Genomic DNA, 22,088 nt, shown 5'->3' with positions numbered 1-22,088 from the left:
CGACACTCCAGGGAAAACAGCCTCAGCCTGTTCAGCCTCTCCCTATAGCTTAAATCCTCCAATCCTGGCAACATCCTTGTAAATCTTTTCTGAACCCTTTCAAGTTTCACAACATCTTTCCGATAGGAAGACGACCAGAATTGCACGCAATATTCCAACAGTGGCCTAACCAATATCCTGTACAGCTGCAACATGACCTCCCAATTCCTGTACTCAATACTCTGACGAATAAAGGAAATGCCTTCTTCACTATCCTATTTACCTGTGACTCCACTTTCAAGGACCCATGAACCTTCACTCCAAGGTCTCTTTGTTCAGCCACACTCCCTAGGACCTTACCATTAAGGTGTGTAAGTCCTTAATGTGATAATTCAATTTTTAATAAAATGATGAGCTCTCCCATGTACTAGTATCAGGTCAAAATAAATTTTCCTACAGTGCATCAGCTAATATGCTAAATAAGGCCAATGACAATACTGACTTTATTTTACCCAAGTGCACATTTTTTGAGGAAATTAATACAATTTTATTTCTATGAGGATCATGGGTTCACAATTGCCTTTATTCTCCCAAAGCTTTCATTGTTTTGACGAGTTCATTCCAGTTAGAGTGAAACTGCCCAGACACTCTCAAATAAGCAAGCATATGTACTCAGTATATCCCAGATATTGAACATCATTCATGGATTACCTTACAACTATCGTAAAATGATTATTTACTTACCAAATTCAGTTCGGCCCGGACCAATGCCATTATACAGTCTTAGGTAACTCAGGTGACAAGAGGTAGAGTCTTCAATATCAAAGTCGCCAAATTTAAATATAATCCTCAGGCTGGGCTGTACCCGTATCTCCCACTCACAAACAGTATTATTAGGGTATGTCTGAGGATAATTTATTGATGCAAAAGTTCCACTCTCTGGGCCAAGAACTGTGTGTCCACAACCATCACCTGAAAGAATATTTAAAAAATTAAGTTGTAATAAGCAAAATATAACTTGGCAAAAACATTTCTAAATAATGAAGCATTGGCTTTGATGAAGCATTTCAAAACTTTTCGGAATTTGAATATATCAACAATAGTACCATCAACATCACTGAGAACTCTTATATTAGCTTTGTACAGTATACAAAAATCCAATGACTGTTCTGTAACCCTGAATTGTGCAGAACATAGCTATCAGTCTTTACAGGAGTACTATTCAAGTCAAAGTGTGTAGGCTCAAGTCTCACTGGAGAACAGTTGATATCACAGCGCAGTCCTTAGGGAGTGCTTCAGTGTTGGAGGTATTGAGTTTTGAAGGGGTGTTAGAATCATGCAACACAGAAACAGAGCTGTTGGCCCAACTCATCCACACCAACCAGGTTTCCTAAAATAAACTAGTCCCACTTGCCGCTAAACCTTTGCTATCAGTGTGCCTGTCCAAATGACTTTTAAAATGTTGTAATTGTACTCACCTCTATCATTTTCTCTAGTAGGTTGTTCCATATATGCACCACATTCTGAGTGAAAAAGTTGCCCCTCAGGTCCCTTCTAAATCTTTCCCCTCTCGACTTAAATCGATGCCCTCTAGTTTTGAACTCCTCTACCAGTGGAAAAGAGCTTGGCTATTCACCTTATCTATGCCCCTCATGATTTTATAAATCTCTATAAGGTCTACCCTCAGCTTCTGACAATCCAGGGGAAAAAATTCCCAACCTATCCAGCTTCTCCTTGAAACTCAAATCCTCATCCTTGTAAATCTTAGTTGCACTGTTTCCAGTTTAAAAACATCCTTCCTATTGCAGGGTGACCAGAATTGTATACAATACTCCAACGTGGCCATACCAATGTCTTTTACATGACATCCAAAACCCTGTACTCAGTTCTCAAATCAATGAAGGCAAGCATGCCAAACACCTCTTTCACCATCCTGTCTACCTGCGATGCCACTTTCAAGGAACTACATACTTGTACTCCTTGATCTCTGTTTGACAACACTCCTCAGGGCCCTAACATTGTGTAAATCCTGCTCTGGTTTATCTTACCAAAATGCACCACCTTGCATTTATCCAAATTAAACTCCATCTGCTATTGAGCCAGTTGATCAAGCTTCCTTTTTACTCTTAGATAACATTCTTCACTGTCCACTATGCCACCAATTTTGTGGTCATCCACAAACTTACTAAATCACGATCTTATATTCTCATACAAATCATTTATATACATGACGAACAACAGTGGACCCAGCACCGATCCTTGTGGCACACTATTGGTCACAGACTGAATCTGAACAACAACCCTCTGTCTCCTGTAAACTGAGACAGGCTCTGGTCTCTCAGGTGACTGAGGTTCTGAAGGAAAACCATATTGGACTCAAAACATTAACAGCTTGCCGAGTTCCACCGAAACTCTGTTTTCTTTCAGATTTCCAGCATGTACAGTATTTTGTTTTGTTTCAGGTGTGGGGGATCGTAGGTTTGAGGGTCAAAGAAACTTTGCTAAGAGTTACTTGCCAAACCTGAATAGTGCCTGGACTGTCTGAGTGTTATGATAGAACGTTACTAGGGTGAAGTATGGGTGGTGAGGGCAATATGAAATGATGAGTCAAGAATATCACACAGTAAGGACATTGTAGAACTTGTACTAGTATCAGGTCAAAATAAATTTTCCTACAGTGCATCAGCTAATATGCTAAATAAGGCCAATGACAATACTGACTTTATTTTACCCATGTGCACATTTTATAGTGGTCACGAGATAGCTGGTTTGGGTGAACATTAAAGATAAAGAACAGATATAACCCATACAAAGGCAAAAGCACATCAGTGGAAGGTTTCACACTGTGGCAGTGTGGTAGGTTACCAATTTGGGACAACGTCTCAGTGAAATTCCTGTTCTCATGCCGGGAGATGCTAGGCAGAACAGTTCACCAGCAGTGGAGAGCAGAGAAGGAAACACGAGGGAAAAAAACACTACTATTCAAAGAAACCTTACATAAAGGAAACAATAAAAGAATGTTCCTACAACATGCCAGAAAAGATTTACCAGGATGTTGCCAGGGTTGGAGGATTTGAGCTATAGGGAGAGGCTGAACAGGCAGGGGCTGTTTTCCCTAGAGAGTCAGAGGTTTACAAAATTTTGAGGGGAATGGATGGGATAAATAGACAAAGTCTTTTCCCTGGGGTGGGGGAGTCCAGAACTAGAGGGCATAGATTTAAGGTGAGGGGAAAGATATAAAAAAAGAGACCTAAGGGACAACGTTTTCTCACAGAGTGGTATGTGTATGGTATGAGCTGCCAGAGGAAGTAGTGGAGGCTGGTACAATTGCAATATTTAAAAGACATCTGGATGGGTATATGAATAGGAAGGGTTTGGAGGGATATGGGCCAGGTGCTAGCAGGTGGGACTAGATTGGGTTGGGATATCTGGTCAGCATGGACGGGTTGGACCAACAGGTCTGTTTCCATGCTGTACATCTCTATGACTCTACACCAGAACTCTCCCTACATCTTTCCACATTTTCTCTAAAGATGTGATTAACACAATTCCTTTTGCATTTAAAGCATCCATCAAATAAAACTACTACAAATTCAAACAAATAATGTTTGTACCTTGCCGGCTGTTAGTGGCTCATTTCATTTCTAAAAGGCCTATTGTTCTCTTGTAAATGTCCATTTGTTGCTGTCAGATTGTCTGTTCTAATCTCTACAACATTATTTAAATAATGCTCAGTTCTAATGTAAAAACCAAAGAAAAACTGCAGAAAGCTGCAACACCAAACGGACTTGAAAGTACTTGCGCACAAAACTAGCATAAACTAAAAGAAAAAAAACCTGCAAATCATGGAAATCTGGAACAAAAACATAAAACGCTAGAGAAACTCGGCAGGTCTGGGAGCATTTGTGGAGAGAAATCAAAGTATTTAACTCTTCTTCAGAAGATGAGCACACAAGTGCAGCAAGTAGTCAGGAAGACTGATGGAATGTTAGCCCTTATTTCAAGAGAGGTTGGAGTATAAGCGTATTAAGTCTTCCTGCAGCTGTGCAAGGTGCTGGTGAGACCATACCTGGAAAACGGAGAGCAGTTTTGGACTTCTTATTTCCCTCAAGGGAGAGTCTCAGACCAAAGGACACAGCTTCTCAATAATGGGAGTATCAATTTTGGACTGTGATAAGGAAGAATTTCTTCTTTCAGAGGATGGTTGTCTTTGGAATCCTTGCCACAAAACTGCAGGAGAAAAGTCCTTGTGTACATTTAAGGCTGAGGTAGGTAGATTCTTGGGTAGTAAGGGAAATCAAAGCTTACAGATAAAAGGCAGGATAATGGAGATGAGGAATGTCAAATCAGCCACTGAAAGACAAAGCAGGCTTGAGAGGCCAAATGACCTACACCTGTTACTATTTCTTATGTTCTTAACATAAACCAAGAAGAAAGGTGCATGTCACTCTATACCTCTGGGGTCAACATCAACACCCATAAAATGTACTTCTTTCTCTTCATTGCTTGATAAACTATACCAGACACACAGTTTATACTTGGTTTTAAAATATTCACCTGACGTCAATTATCCTTTGTCCATGACCTTACAATGTTCTCTCTCAGACAATTACCTAATTATATTTTGAAAACCAAATTTCACATATGCAGGTAGTGCACTTCAGATCCTAAATACATGTTGTGTTTTAAAAAAAAAAATGCTTTTCCACAAGTTTCCATTAGTCTTTTTTGCCAATCAACTCAAATCTGCATCTCAAACCTTCTACCATTGGGGACACTTTCTCCTTTTCTGCTGTGACAAGATCTCAGGATATTAACACCTCTATAAATGATTTTTAAAAAACACATCTGAACCCACAACAGTGAAGGAATAGTAATGAGAATAAACAACTTGCTTTAAAACTCTCAAAAACCTAATTACTGGAATTATTTTAATGGGGATACACAGGGTAAAAAAAAATGCACATGTTTGATTACAAACATGTTGAACATGGACACTATTTTCTGTCTCTGACTAAGCTATTGCAATGACAGTCAACTGCAGTGAGCACAAAACAAATGTTGAGATGCAATAAAAAGGACAATTTTGACTCTCAATAGGAAGATAATTTACAAACTGTAAGGTTATAATTGCAGTCTTACTGCAGATACTGGGCACAGCTCTGGCAGTCCTGGTTTAAAAGCAGCTATAGAAGGGAGTAACCAGAATGATTGAGATGATGGAAGGATTAGATTATGATGAGCAATTATGTTTCGAGGTGATATAATCGCTGCTTTTAGGATTCTACAGGGACTAGACAGCATACACCATGAAAAGCTGCTTCAGATTGACGAGAACTGTAGAACGAAAGGACATGATCTGTGCCTGAAGGGAGGCAAATTCAAGAGTAATCTGCGGAAATAATATTTCGGTGAGCAAATGATCAATCTGTGGAACAGACTCCCTGGGGAGCCAGTGGAAACAATTAGTATTGATTCATTCAAATGAAAATTAGACAGATTTAGTTTCCTTACCTCAGGGAGGATATACTTTTCCTCGATAGAGTGCAATCAATGATTTTTGGATGAATGAATGAATTGGCAGAGGAGGAGGAGAATTTGGTCAGGGTAAGTTTTGTGCATTTTTCTGAATTCTAGAGAGTGATCTTATTGAAATGTATTTAATTCTTAAAGGATTTCAGGTTGCTAGGAGACCAACTCCCCTGTCTGGGGAATCAAGAACAAGGGATCAGTCTCAAAATTAACAGTCGGTCATATAGGATCAAGAGGAGGAGAAATGCCTTCATTCAAAGGGTTGTGAATATATGGAATTATAAACCTGAGTGAGCAAGTGAAAACTCAGTTATGGAGTACAGTTAAGATATATCAGTAGATTTTGGGATAAAAGGAAATCCAGAATTGTGGGCGCAGCATGAGGAGGTGTAGCAAAGGTATAAGATCGGCCATGAACTTTACGAATAATAAATCAAGCTTGAATGGCCGAATGAACTGCACCTGCTCCTACATCGTATGGTTGTATTGTTTTTCCAAGAAATAACTCTTTGGGATACATTGAGTAAATGGAGACATGACATGTGCTAACTGTAGCATGTTTGGGAGGAATAGCTGACTTCTGTAGCTCCCAGAATACTTTACCATTGTGATTTTCTTCACACCATAACTAGGCCTGTGGTAAACAGATGGATTAAGACCAACTCCTATGATTGTTCAATTACTTCGATAACATTTTATTATGCAACAACCAAATGGTCAAAATCAAACAAGATGAAGATTGTCATTCTTCTCATCTAACAATTCCTACTTGCAAGGGGAGGGGGAAGAAAAAGAGTGATCCAAAAACCTGATGCTGCTGTTGGAAACCTCAGAATAAACAAATCTAACAGGAATTAACATTGTCGACATTTTTAAATGATTTACCTTATTATCCTTTGGAAGGTCACTGGTTAAACAATTGAGACTAGATTAGAATACTTTACAGTGTGGAAACAGGCCCTTCGGCCCAACAAGTCCACACTGACCTGCCAAAGCATAACCCACACAGACCCATTCCCCTACAGTTACCCCTTCACCTAATGCTACGGGCAATTTAGCATGGCCAATTCACCTGACCTGCACATCTTTGGACTGTGGGAGGAAACCGGAGCACCCGGAGGAAACCCACGCAGACACAGGCAGAATGTGCAAACGCCATACAGTCAGTCCCCTGAGGCGGGAATTGAAAAAATTTAATGGGTTCTCTTTTTTTTATTGAAAGATGAGCCCATGATAATTATTTGACAGTAAGTACATTATTTACAGCTTGAAATTGTGGGACCAGTTATATAGCTGTAAACATCTGGCAATGAAGTGGCAGATGTTTCTGGAAAGAGCAGGGTCTTCTCAAGCAGATGCTTTTAAGAGTCACAAATACACAGCATGGAAACAACCCGTCGGGCCAACTCGTCTCTGCCAATCAGATATCCTAAGTAAACCTAACCCCATTTGCCAGCATTTGGCCCATATCCCTCTAAACCCTTCCTATTCATGTACCCATCCAGATGCCTTTTAAATGCTGTAATCGTACCATCTTCTTTTTATCCTTTGAAGTTAATGGAATCTGTTAACAAATATACATTAACTAGTCGATCAAACATTTTAGTGTTTTAAACAGGTTAAAACTGCATATGGAATGAAAATCTGAGCAGTAAGTGTGTAACTTTATTATTAATACAATATAAACATGATATGATCATTCAGGATGTTATCAATTAGATTGTTACTGAACTTTTTTCTGTCATAAATTATCACCTAATTCTTGCCATATTTAACACCAGATAGCTGAAGGTTTCTTTTTATTCTGATGGTTTACTCCATTTGTTGTACTTGCTAATGTACAAATCACAACTACATCCGTGAATAAACATTAACTTTGACTCTTAGCTGCTTACTTGCTGACAAGTAATGCATAGTATGATCAGTCTTATATGACCAGTATTCCTCCATCCACATGGATAAATGTTATTTGTACATTTCCCCACAAATAAAAACTTACAGAAATTTGTTTACAGAAAAAAAGGTATAAAAATCACGAACTGAACAATACAGTTAATGGTTATACAAAAATGAAAATGACCAATTACTTTTTTTTTTACATTTACTAAATTATGATTAAAATTCCTTGTAAATTCTGCCAATAAATACCTCTCTGAAGATAATCAACTCATGGGAATCAGGCTTATGACTTGAGGACTCATTGACACTGTTTAGAACATGACAGCCATGGTATATCCAATATATATTTAACAAAGAGACCTTCAGTATGTTTTTTGTGGTTGGGTGCTAGTGTTTAATGGCAGTATCATACTCAACAAGACATTTTATCCTGATGAATTTTAATATGTTGTTGTTGTTGCTGGGTGTGCTCCAGCTGGAATGATGCTTAAGGCAAATACTGCTTCCTCCCCATATTCCTAACCTAAAACATATGAGTCAAAGGACTAAACATGTGTTTACCCAGAAGCAAAAGCCTGATTGTCATTTTAGGACAGTACTGGCTTGAGGATGAGTTGTACACACTTCTCATTGTAGGTTTAAAGAAATCTCATTTTTTTCCCTATTGATAGGAATTGATAAAGTAAAAATAAAAAATGAGCAGGTTGCAAACCAGGCCGCCAATTCACTTTCTCCGGTTTTTGACCAGTGACAAACCAACAACATTTTGTCAGTCATTAATCTTAAAATGTCTTAAGGTACCTTACAAGAGCGCTTATCAAATAAAATTGGACACCAAGCTACATAAAGAGACATTAGACCACATAGAAAAAAGCTAACCCAAAAGGCATATCTTTTAAGGTGTGACTTAAAGAAGAGAGCGATAGTGACTGAGTGATTGGGGGGGGGGGGGTAGGGTGGGATGGGGAATTCCAGGGTTTAGACCTTGTAGGTTAAAGCTCAGCTGTCAATGGTGGCATGGCAAAATCACGGTTGTGCGAAGAATTGGAGAAGTGCAAAAGATCTCACTTCTAGGGCTGGCTGAGATTACTGCTGTGGCAGGACAGGACCATGAGGAGAGGGGTGAAACGTTTAAAGTGGAAGCATGACAAATTGGGGATCAATAAATATCAGGTAGCACAGCAGGAAATGAGGAAACAGGATTTGGTGCAAGTAAACCAAAAAGACAGAGACTTTAAATGGGAATAAATACAGAGAGGGTAAAACAGGGGGCTACTCGGGGAATGGGCAGATCTGGCGATGAAAAGTACACGTAGAAGAGTACTTCAGCTGCAGATGAATGAACTATTGCACCCTTTGCTCACCACTACAGCTGGCAGGCCGGTCAAAGAGTTGTCTAACAAATTAACTTTTACATTTTTCAGCTGTTGTTGTAGGCTCTACACAACAAGCCTGCCTATTACTGGTGACTTCTGCTCCCTCTCCAACAACCTGCATTTTTCCTGAGAAACTGCTACAGTCCTGAGATTTAAAGCCACAAAGCTGTTCAGAATTGTGGTGTGCCCCAGCACACTCAGTGTCTGCCTACAACCCTCTCAGCCCAACGCTGTCAATAATAAGTTCCCAAGAAGTCCCAATAGGAGCTTGGTCCAATCTGTGGCCCATTTAAGAGTGCCCTAAGGATAAAATATGTTTCTCCATCAATCAGAACCAAATTTGCCAAAGAGAATACACTTGGCAAAAAAATAATTTGCAATGTTTTGGAAGACTCATGGGAAACCCTTTTCGAAAGTCATGCTGATGTTATAAAAGAACACTTAGGGTCTGCCGAGATAAAGTTCCCAAAAAACATCAAACTATAGCTTCGTCTTGCCACAAGAGCACAACAGAGAGAAGCTTCATGCGTCATTGCACCACTTTCTGTGATGATGTACATTGAGTTTTTTTGCCAGCATTTATTGCCCAGCATTTATTGCCCAGAGGGCAGTTAAGAATCAACAACATTGCTGTGAATCTGGAGTCACAGGTAGGCCAGACCAGGTAAGGAAGTCAGATTTCCTCCCCTAAAGGACACTAGGAAAACAGATGGGCTTTCATAAACAACGGATTCATGGTGACTGTTAGATTAGTTTTTTTATTATTTCCTGATGTTTTTTCCATTGATTCCAAATTTCACCATCTACCACAATGGAATTTAAACTAATGCCCTCCAAACATTAGTCTTGGGTTCTGGATTACTAGCCCAGTGACACTACCACCATGCACTCTTGCATACCATATCCATACCAAAGCAGCCTATGACAACATGCAGTAAGACCTAGACAATACTCAGGTCCAAGCTGAGAAGTGGCAAGTAACATTTGAGCCATGTGGCAGACAATGACCACTTCCAGCAAGAGAGAATCTAAACATGACTCCACAATGTACAAAGGCACTACCCTCAACAAATCCCCATGACCAACATCCTGAGGGCTACCTTTAACCACACAGTGAAATGAGAGAGCTGTTTAAATACTCTGGCTACAAATACAGGTCAGAAACTAGGAATTCTACAGACAGTAACTCACCCCTTGCCTCTTCATTGTCTGTCCATCATCTACAAGGCATTGCATTAGGAGTGCAACAGAGTACAATAACACTTAAGAAGCTTGATATTATTCAGACCAAAACACCTTCCTTGACTGGCACTTCATCCAACACTTTCAACACTCAATCCCTTCATCACTAAGGCACACTGACAGCAGTGTGTACCATCTACAAGATGCACGCAATAATACTGTGATGTTCCTTTGATGGTACCTTGAGAATTGGTGACCAGTACCACCTCGGACAAGGGCAGCAGATGCACGTGAATAATCAACACCTGCACATTCCCCTCCAAGTCACACACCACGTTAACTTGGAACTACATCACCATTCCTTCAATACCAATGATGTCCAAATGCAGGACCTTACTTTCTTAACAGCACTTGAACCTGCATAGGTTCAAGATAGCAGCTCACCAGCATCTTCTCCAGGAAGTGCAGAATATTATTATTTCAATCTTGCTTTCTTCTAAACAAGCAACAGTGAAACTTTGTCACCTTTACCATCTTCAGTCTCTTGAGAAAGCTTCTACATCGAGAGATTTAAGTCTCAAAAGTAACCACTTATCAACTCCTGATACCTATTAATTGCTAAACACAGTACATTAGTTACTGCCACCCAACAGCAGTATCAGTAGCATTAAATCTTCATTTAATTAATGATGCACTTAATTAGGATTAAATAACCACTGCACAGTTTTAATCCCTTGAGATACTACTTTCATTGTTCACTTATACATGCTCCATCCAATTTATGAGGGAAGACTCAAAGGGTTGTGCTTTTGCGCCTAAAATTTCCTCCAGCTGATCGTAGTGATAGTCTCAATCAGGGACTACATTCCCAAATAAAAATTCTCTTTGCCTCGATAAAGTGACAGTTGGAGAAGGGTGGAGCCAACTTCAAGTAATTTTCAATCAAATTTAAAAGTTCAACAGTTAATATTGTATTATACTCCCAAAACAAATGCTAATTTGAAGTGTCTTATTCTAATGCAGGGTAATTTATATAATTTTTCTGAAGTGAATATTTCATACATTCCCATCTATCAACTTCCATACCCAGTAATACTTCACTTGGCTACTTGTGAGCTAAGTGTTTAAGAACAAGGATCCAGTGGAGTTGTATACTCATGTCCACATCAAAATGAAAATAGAAAATACAACAGAAGTTGCACAAAAGAACGATAATCTTGCTGCACTGCTGAATGAATCCAGCAATGTGTGTGCCACAGATTTGATTGTTTCCAGTATTGGTTTTACTGTGTTGTAAGCAAATTCAATATTTGGGTGTGACCTTCCCTCCATCTTCAGGTCAGAAGTGAGGATGCTCGTGGATGATTGCACGATGTTCGGAATCATTCGCTACTCAGCTGCTGAAACCATCTTTATCAGGTTGGAATAGTTTCAAATAATTCTCAGACTGCTGGCTGTAAACAATAATTTTAACATATTTACTGTTATAAGAACACTCCCTTATGCGAGCCACTTCCCATACTCTTTTCTCCAAGATTTTCACATCACGAGTCTACGTTAGTTCTTTCTACGTCACTGCAGATTATCACTGTCAGTCCTGAAGAAGGGCTTATGCCCAAAACGTCGATTCTCCTGCTCCTTGGATGCTGCCTGACCTGCTGTGCTTTTCCAGCAACACATTTTTCAGCTGTGATCTCCAGCATCTGCAATCCTCACTTTCTCCTAGTCCTTTAGGAGACTCGGTTTATCAGACTCCATAAAGTACAATGGGTATACTAAACTCCATGAAAGCCCTAAAAAGGTACGCACTACCACTCCACCCAAGTCATGCCCAACAAACTCCAGACAGACATAAAAGCAAGATGTTGCAGATCTGTTCTGAAGAAGGGTCACCGGACCCAAAATGTTAACTCTGCTTTCTCTCCAAAATGCAGCCAGACCAGAGTTTTACCAGCAATTTCTGAGTTTGTTGCAGATCCTGGAAATGAGAAATAAAATCAGAAATTGCTATATATTTTCTGCTTTCATAATTTGTTAAGCATAATGTTTCTGGAGTAAGTAAAACTTGCACATGCCCAATTGCATAACAGGAATACTTCATTAACTGGAAGGTATTTTGCGATGTCCTGAAGTTATGTGAGGTACTATAGAAATACACAGATGCACCCTCTCTACAAAGATGCTGCCTAAACTGCTGAGTTTCTTTCGCCGTTTTGTTTTAACACTGATTTCCAATATATACAGAATTATGCTTTGACTGTGTAAATGTAAGACATGTTTTTACAATCTCAAACCAAAAGTGACTAAACCAGCTCCATGACATCAACCAAGATATCAAAAGTAAAAGTACATTTTCTGAACTGCAACCACCATAACCTGCAGTGTATAAAACCTGAACATTAAGAACACACTTCCATTTCAATATACTGTGAACTATTCTTTCAGAAGCACCAGACAATTCTGCAAAACATTAATGTCATTTCACCACTATTAGACATTATACAATTTTAATCACTTTGTTGAATGGTCAATACCATGAAAAGCTGTATGAGCCACAGCAGTTTAAAAATAATGGATTGAGTTAAAAGCTAAGAACCAAACAAAAATCCCCAAAAGTAGAGAAATATATTGATTCACAAAATGTATCATATCTGCAAGTTAGTTCTAAAGAAAACAAAATCATTTCCCCAATTAGGTTGTATTTAAAATTTGCTTTCAAAATTAGTAGCGTTTTCATATAAAAGATTTTAAGAAAAAATGCATCAAGCTGTTTTATAAAGTTCTGAGCATTTAAATATCTAAGAAATAAAACATCAAAAAGGCTGAAGCATCTGTGCATGATTACATTTTAATGTTTTTGCATTTTAAATAAAGCCTGCAATCAATGCAAACAGAGCAGATGGAGAGAGAATACCTAGCACAGCACTTTCCTTGCCTTTTAATAAAAAACTTCACAAAGCAATCCTCCCTCTATCCAAAAGGCACATTTTCCATTTGGTAGTAAATTGAATTTAAGCATTAAGGTAAGGAGTACATTTATAATTAGAAAAAAAATAAAAGCTGAATGGTTGTGACTTTTAGAAATTTTCACTTATGTTCAGCAAATATTTAAGTGGAACCACTCTATTCCAGGATCATCTCCAAATGCCAAGAAAATCTTTGTCTTCTTTTCTCCATTCTAAGTCATCTTGTTAAATTCCTTTCCTTTGTGCATACCATTTCTCATCTTGACAACAAGTGCAAGGACATGGACATCTTTGGCCTCACAATTGAGATGATCAGATCACTTCACTTCCTCTCTGAACCCACCTGACCAAACTTTCTCGAAGGAGGTACCCCTCCTTCGCCAACCTTGAACTTTTTTGCTTTTTCTAAAAAAAACCTCTCTCATCTTCCCTCATTCCTTCTTTGAGCTCACCATGTCAATAAGAGACAGAGCCTTCTCCCTCGACACTACGCCCACTAAACTGACCACCCAACTTCATTCCTACCCCAAAAGCAGCTGATACCGTCACAAATAATCATTTACCTTTGTCCTTGTAAACTCTCTAAACTTCCTCCCTGTCCCCTGCAAAACCTTTGAATGTACTGAAGCTTCCAAATTGCACACCAGTCTTTCCAAAAACTCCATGTCTGATCACTAATCAGATTTCTGCCTTGACACAGAACAAGAACAGTGCACACATTTGTAAAGTGACACCCAAGTGACTATGAGAGCAATGAATTACAGTGCTTCTTCTTCCTCACCCGACTGCCCCACTATCCTCTCCTAGTCCTGTACAATTCTGTGCAACAGTTCTCCACCAGTTTTCAGAGGAATGGGACAGCACCCATCTGTTTCTATCTACCTAATTATAGCAATGGCTTCTCTTTCAGTACCCAAGCTGTAATCTCTAGGGTCTCCCAAATATTAATCCATGGTGGCCCTTCTATTTCTCATCTTGATGCTGCCTTTGTTGTCATCATATGCAAGCACAAAGACAACTTTCAACTGTATGTTGACGACAGCACCAGTATCTCTCGACTCCTGCACAGTCTCTAAATTATCAGACACCTTTCCAATCGAGTACTTGATTAGCAGAGATTTCATCCAAATAAATATTGGAAAGATCAACATGCTATTGTCTTCAGTCTTGGCTCCAAACTCAGTTCTCCAGTTATTTGCTCAACCTGACTCCAGGGTAATAGCCTGAAACTAAAGCAACCTTCGTGTCAGTGATCCTAAATTCAGCCTAACCGTATCTGCGTATCATCACGAAGAACTGCCTATTTCTATCTCCGCAAAGTTGCCCAACCTGGTCTAGATCTAAGCTCATCACCTGCTGAAACCCTTATTCATGCCTTTTTCAGCTCTTGACTTGACTAATCCAATGCATTTTTGTCAGGTCTCTGTATTCAATCCCAAGTAATTTTCTTAAACCACACATAACGGCCATGTTCTTTGATCGATAGCGGCTCCCATTAAGCAATGCATTGATTTTGACATTATCATTGTTTTTGTTCACTCAGATTCCTCCAACACCTCATTCCTCCCTGCTTCTTCAATAATTACAGCCCAACAAACAATCACAGAAGTCTTACAGTGGAGGAGGCCATTTTGCCCAGCACAACTGGACTGGCTCTTCAAAAGGAGTCTCATTGACACAGGTAACCACCAGGTTCCGCCCACCCCTATTCATACAACTTATTTGTACTGAGTTAATTATTCAGTGTCATTTTGAATGCCTCAAGTCAACCTGCCTCCAACATATTTCCAGGCAATGCATTCTATATCCTAACTATCCACTGTGTCGTATTGGAGTGCTCGTCCACAAATCCCCGAAGGCACCAGGACAGGCTAATAAGGGTGGTTAAGAAGCCATATGGGACTTACTGACAAAAACTGTTGAAAATTACAGGTCAACTTAGATGCCAAGTATAGCCAGAAACTTGCATTTTGGCACTGAGGAATGGGATTGTCTAATATGCTGGGGTCAAGATATTCGCCACTATCCTCGATGCCAAGTATACTCCCAGCAATCTGAAGCAATACTGGAAACAGAGCACTTGATCAATTCATAACACCAGCCAGAGTCAGCTTGGGACATTTTCCAGCATTAAGTGAAATGTGACAGTGTGTTGTTCAGCTTTGATCAGTTGACAAGTAGAGCAGGTATTTCATGAGTTTCCCAAAACCATTCTACTGGTTACTCAAAGCCTTTTATTGCTCTTCCATATCCAACTGATTTGATCAAAGATTTATTTCATCCCACTGATGATTCTCTTCTTCTGGAGAAAATTGGAGTAAAACTTATTTATAACTGCAAAGAGTTGGAATGCTTAAAGAAACAAGTTAACATTTTTTTTGTCACATTAAACACAATGTATACTCCTCAAATTTGACATGTTTAATAATCTCAATGAGCCAAATGGCTCAGTATCGGATTCAATGTTATAAATTTTAAAAAAAGACTACAATGATCTAGCTTCCTCTAATTTAATATATACTACATTGCAAATTAACCAACAAAAATTCAACTTAATTTATTACAGAAATTACAGGTCTATTTTATATTCTGTGTTAATGAGTCCTCGTTGCTCCTGTATACATATAAATCTATAATACTTGTCAATGTGGTCACATTATCCAGTATATTTAAAACAGAGATAGATAGGTTCTTGAGCATCAAGGGATCAAGGTTTACAGGGAGAAAGCGGAGGAATGGGGTCAAGAAACTTATCAGCCATGACTGAATGGCAGAGCAGACTCAATGGCCTAATCTCGGCTCCTATGTCTTATGGTCTTTTTGATCAGTTCATTGGAAACTAGTGTTGCAGTTTTCTGATTTTACCCTGCTCTTCACAGTAGGCACCATCAACTAGTAGGAAAAATAATTCAACTTCCTTTTTGCTCCCTGTACAATTATCTGCTTGTCAACTACCAGCTCAGGAGATGAAGAATGAATCAGGTCCTAATTTATCTCAAAGCGGACAAAAGACTTTGCAATATCATCCAACAGACCAATGTACCACTGGCACGTCAATCAAAAAACAGCCACTCACATCTAACCACCGCCACACACATACCAACTCAATCAATCCTGCTCATTTTTGATTGCAATGATTTGACCAACAAAATGTTTGTAGTATTGATTTTGCTAGTCTGTAATCTGGGACAAGGCCATTGGTATTTATCATAAATGTTGTCTGTCACATTAAAGCAACTGCTCAAGTGGTCCCTGTGGCTGCTTATAGATTTCAGGCTCCAAGTCAGAGAATCCCAGTCTGAAATGTCTGCCTTTCATTTGCTTTCTTTCAAAATTATTTTCCATCTGTAACAGCATACATCAAGAATGTGATGGTTATACAATTTTTATTTATACACTAATCCTCCACGCAGAAAACATTAGATCAGATTAGATTACTTTCCAGTGTGGAAACAGGCCCTTCGGCCCAACAAGTCCACAACGACCCGCCAAAGCACAACCCACCCATACTCCTACAGTTACCCCTTCACCTAACACTACGGACAATTTAGCATGGCCAATTCACCGGACCTGCACATCTTTGTGACTGTGGGAGGAAACCGGAGCACCTGGAGGAAACCCTCGCAGACACGGGGAGAATGTGCAAACTCCACACAGTCAGTCGCCTGAGGTGGGAATTGAACCCAGGTCTCTGGTGCTATGAGGCAGCAGTGCTAACCACTGTGCCACCATGCCGCCCATACAGGTAATCAGAGGAGATGTGAAGTGACATATTATTGAAGTGAGAGCGAATGCATTGTACAAAAAACAACAAAGAACTGCAGATGCTGGAGATCAGAAACAAAAACATTACAGGAAAAAACTCAGCAGGTATGGCAGCATCTGTGGAGAGAAAGCAGTTAACATTTCCAGTCCAGTGGCCCTTCTTCAGTACTGCCTTTTGTTAGAGAATGTGTTATAAATTTGCTGAGGAGATCAATGTTGTTTGTAGGTAATTATGGCCCAAACACTTAAAATAATGGTAAGGCCATGTGTACTCTGCACTATTTAACCACAAACATCACAGTAACTTCAGGCAAAGGCGAATGAGCAATTAAACACAGAAATTGAAAAATTGCAGCCCATGATGTGGCACTCCATACTTGCTTCACTAAGAGTATCATGTGGTCTGGCTGTCCAATTAAATTCTTAAGTCGTGTGAAGTTGCTGGCCTTGCACAGTAGATTATTCACAGACAGATCATTCATGACATTTCAGTCTAAGCAACTTTTTAATTACCTGATAAGTCTTAATTATTTTCAACCAATCTCCCGGACAGAAAATTAATTCCAACAGAGGTGCTGCATTTTGGTAGCACAAATCAAAGCAAGACTTATACACTTAATGGCAAGTTCCTGGGGAGTGTTTCTGAACAAAGCGACTTTGGAATGCAGATTTATAGTTCCTTGAAAGTAGAGTCCCAGGCAGATGGAATACTGAAGGCGGCCTTTATTGGTCAGTGCACTGAATTTGGAGTTGGCAAGTCGTGTTGCGGCTGTGGTTAGGCCACTTGTGGAATATTGCATGTAATTCTGTTCTCCCAGCTATAGGAAGGATGTTGTGAAACTTGAAATGGTTCAGAAAAGGTTTACAAGGATGTTTCCAGGGTTGGAGGGTTTGAGTATAGGGAGAATCTGAATAGGCTGGGGTTATTTTCCCTGGAGTGTTGGAAGCGGAGGGGTGACCTTATAGAGGTTTATAAAATCATGGAGTGGGGGGGAATGTATAGTGAATAGCCAAAGTCTATTCCCTGTGGTGTGACTGTCCAAAACTGGAGGGGAGAAAGTGAGGACTGCAGATGCTGGAGATCAGAGCTGAAAATGTGTTGCTGGAAAAGCGCAGCAGGTCAGGCAGCATCCAAGGAGCAGGAGAATCGACGTTTCGGGCACGAGCCTTTCTTCCTGAAGAAGGGCTCATGCCCGAAATGTCGATTCTCCTGCTCCTTGAATGCTGCCTGACCTGCTGCGCTTTTCCAGCAACACATTTTCAAAACTGGAGGGCACAGGTTTAAGGTGAGAGAGATAAGATTTAAAAGGGACCAAAGGGGCAACATTTTCACGCAGGGGATGGTGCTGAAATGGAATGAGCTGCCAGAGGAAGCGGTAGAGGCTGGTACAATTACAACAGTTAAAAGAAATCTGGATGGGTATATGAATAGGAAGGGTTTAGTGGGATCTGGGTCAAATGCTTGCAAACGGGACTAGATTAGTTTAGAATATCTGGTTGGCGTGGACGAGTTGGATGAAGAATCCTTTTCGGTGCTGTACAACTGTGTCACATAGAAACGAGGAGGAGGAGTCTGCTCTGCCTTTCAATATGATCATAGCTGACTGTCTCTCAACGCCACCATCCCACTTTCTCTCTCGTACATCTTGCCACCTTTAGCCTCGAGGAATCTATTTCCTCCTTATTATATATATATATTCAGTGACTTGGCCTCCACAAATCCCGAGGGTTCACCACTCATTGTGCAAATAAATTTCTCCTCATCTCAGTCCAAAAGGCCTATTGCATATTCTGAAACTATGGGCCCTTGTTCTGGAACTCCTACCCAGGCAAAACATCATCCCTGCAAGCAGTCTGTCCAGCCCTATCAGAATTTTAGATTTCAATGAGACCCCCTGCTCATTGTTCTAAACTCCAGTAAATACAGGCCCAGTCGACCCAATCTCTCCTCATATGAAAAACGTCATCGCAGGAATCACCCGTGCACATCTGATAGCATAGAAGGAGTGCAAGTACATCTTTCATTAGGTAAGGGGATCAAAACTACAAAATGGGGTGTAATCACATTAATTTAGGTTTAAATTGCTGGAGGTCATTGAAATATTTTTTCACTTTTGATTGAGAGAGCGAGAGAGCGAGCGAGAGAGAGCAAGAAACAAACAGTATCTTTTTCTATCCCCATGCTTTTGCAACCATAATTTACACTTTCATGTTCACTTCACAATCCTACAATCTGATTATTTAAGATGATATACAATTGTTTGCCCACTTCCTTTCAATCCTAAATGCGCTGTAGAGGTTGCCACACTGTTTCCATCACATACTTTCAACAGCTGGCAAGACAAATTAACACAGAAATTAAATTGTCTTGGGGATGTCTAACTAATGACAGGTGATGACTAGTTCCAGGAATTTTGTGGTTAACGTACTTCATGTATAGATTTCTAAGTATTGAATATATTGGAATGCTATGAGTCACTTCCTCAAAATCGAGTATAGACAGAAATTGTTGATGTGTCTTTAAGGATTGTCTACACAGTAGCTGCATGCATGTAATTCTGAACACCTCAAATTTGATCTGGATTGTGATTGGGGCAGGAGGAACAATATAGATCAGGTTGATTTTAACATTTACTAAGTTTATAATCCTGGATCTGCATTTTAATGGTAGTGGCTCTGAACAAACATGTTGCAGTTGTTTTGCATTTTTATTTGAAATGTCAGACTTATTTTGTGAGGAAATTATTTATTGAAAAGTAGGTAATAATCTTATACTTTATTGGCACAGGGGACAGTGAATAAGATTCAGCAAAAGCATTCAGAATTAGAAGCTCCAGTTGCTTCTGGGTCACAAAGTCTAGTACAAAAACAAAGTGCCACTTGTGACTTTCAGCTGAATGGGGCAGTTTCATTGAATTTTAAGGGTTCTTGAGTTTCAGTCGTAAAGCTCGTGATCATGAAAGCTAAGGTTAATCTCGCACTGGGATACTGACATACTGTAAATGGTACAGGTTAACCTTAACGCTAATTGCAAAGGATCACAAACAGGGGAGGCAACATTAGAGCACTTGCATTTACTGTGGATTGCGGCATAATCGGTCTAACAAGGAGATAGCAGTTGCACTGGCTCTGGCTTACTGCACTGGCTGAAATGGAGGTGTTGGTGGGGGTAGTGGGGGTGGTGGATCCATGTTTCCGTGGTATGAAGAGAGAGCTGGTTGAGGACATAGATGGTATTTTGAAGTGAAGCTACTAGTCAGTGTCATAACTGAGAGAAGCACATGAATCTGAAATGATTAATATCAAAAAAGCACCTGCAGTTGAACTAGGATACTATTTTAAAAAAAATCAGCATTCAGATCAGATACACTAAACTACAGGGATGTTGTAAGGTGCTCTGAAACCATCATTTTTGGATCATGGTTACTGCTGTACTGTAGGAAGTGCAGCCATCAATTTGTACATAGCAAACAGTGATAATAATCAGATAATCTGTACTGATGGTGTTGACTCAGAGGCAAACATTGGCCAGAACACCTCATGGTTGTTCTTCACACAACATCATGGATTTTGTTTTAAAATGGAGTACCCAGGGAGACAGATGGGGTCCTTGATTTAATGTTCCATTTGCAACACAACACCTCTGACAGCGCAGCATTCCCTCAGGGATGCACTCAAACTGTCAGCCTAAATTTTGCCTTCCATTCTTTGGACTGAAACTTAAACCCCAGGGTCTTCAGTCTCAGGGTCTTCAGTCTCAGAAGTGGCAATGCTACGACTAAACCAATGTCTAACACCCACATACGTGTACAGGATTAGAGGTTACAGGGAAGCTTGGACATCTTGGATTAAACAGAAGAAATGGCAGCAATGCAAATTCTAAATCAGTTATTTATAGTCATGAAGGCAAATGACAAACTTTCACTCTTGTTGCTATTTCAATTAACTCAAGACTGCATACAATATATGATGATTTTTCATCTATGAGAAATGGTTTTTTTTTTACATTTTGAAAATTGCCAAGATAAATAGTGTCTTGTTTGTGTCTGTTGATATAACATTATCAATGATTAGACACCCACTGCCAATGAGTCTAGTTCTGGAGAACAGAACTATTTATCTATAACCACTGGGTCTAAACCTAGCCTGAACTCTTACTCATGGCAGAACTCAAACAAGAGAAGATTGGCAACATTTGTATACGGGTTGCATATTCTTGACAATAAATTTAAAGGATTTATTTGTATCCAACATGGAAATGTGTTTTTATTCCTCCTCTCCAACGTTACCAAATCAATTTCAAAATTATCTCAGTTTAGCATGGGGCTTCAGACACACCTCTTACAAACACAACTACAAACTAAAGTTCAGAAAGTAACACGAATGAACCATTAAATAAGACAATGACAACTGCAAACTTTGACACACTGCAACATTCAAAAAGAGACTGGCTTTAGCATTCATGTTATGGTTAGGCACGAAGCTTAACACCTATAAAAGGAGAATTAGTCTGTAGGCCATGTATGAAAAAAAACTGCCTCTTTAAAATGTTCACCAGAAACCTGATGGGAACCCATCCCCCATCCCCAGCTTTCCACTCAATCTCTGAACTACTCCAGAAAACCTTCACTTCGCTGTTTTATGGCCCGAGGGGAGAGAAAAAGTACAAACGAACTAAACATTTATTAAAGAGCACAAACTAACTCAACAAGAGGCATGGAAAGCCCCTCTCCCCACCGAGAGAGAAACTACTGTGAAGAGAGAGAGAAATCGCAGAGTTTGCCGCTACCGCCGTCTCTGTAACCCACCTTTCTGTCCGATCGCGCTGCTTAATGCTGTAAGCAAGTAGAAAAAGATGCCGAGCTTTCTGATGGCTTTTCCTCTCAGCGTCCCAGCCTCCATGCCGAGATGAGAAGGGAAGGCATAATGTGGCGGAGTTGTTGAACGATCGCACTCCGGCTCTCTGTTTCTCTCTCTCTCTCTCTGTCGCGATTAAGAGCCAATTCTCAACCACATTCACTGACTGGTCAACCACTTCCTCCGCTTCCGCTCATCCCACAATGCAGCCTGTCTGTTGGACACATTCCCCTGGGTGGGCAAGGCTGCTCTATGTACTCTCCCTTGACTCCCTTCCAGCCTCTTTCAGCTGCATCTCCCCCCCCCCCCCCCCCAACACCATTAGTGACTTTACCCCCCTCGCCAACACTTCGGGAACTGAGTCAAGATGTTCCTGCAGTTGGGTTGCACCTGAACTTAGCTTGGACAACCAAAATTCATTACAATATTTCTATTTATTGCTTTTATTCACATGCATTGAGGGACAAATGAGTTCAGTGATACCAAGAGAAAACTCAAGGACAAAGTGCAAATATTCTTAATCTCAATGCCA

The 22,088-nt window shown here is 39.9% G+C and overlaps 1 protein-coding gene across 1 annotated transcript in view; it reads right to left on the bottom strand.

The window, feature by feature from the left end:
- dcbld2 (discoidin, CUB and LCCL domain containing 2) overlaps nt 1-21,825 on the bottom strand; it is a 118,630-nt gene extending 96,805 nt beyond the window's left edge. The window contains exons 1-2 of the mRNA XM_043701145.1: nt 21,508-21,825; nt 724-951 (exon numbers count right to left, since the gene is read on the bottom strand). Of these exons, the coding sequence (XP_043557080.1) occupies nt 724-951; nt 21,508-21,601 (322 nt within the window). The 5' untranslated portion in view covers nt 21,602-21,825. The remainder of the gene's footprint in view (nt 1-723; nt 952-21,507) is intronic.
- Between the last annotated feature and the right edge of the window lie 263 nt (nt 21,826-22,088).

This window comes from Chiloscyllium plagiosum, chromosome 12 (assembly GCF_004010195.1).
Source record: "Chiloscyllium plagiosum isolate BGI_BamShark_2017 chromosome 12, ASM401019v2, whole genome shotgun sequence".
Taxonomy (NCBI): domain Eukaryota; kingdom Metazoa; phylum Chordata; class Chondrichthyes; order Orectolobiformes; family Hemiscylliidae; genus Chiloscyllium; species Chiloscyllium plagiosum.
Note: the sequence above shows the minus strand (reverse complement) of the source record. Positions and strands in the feature narration are given on the sequence as shown.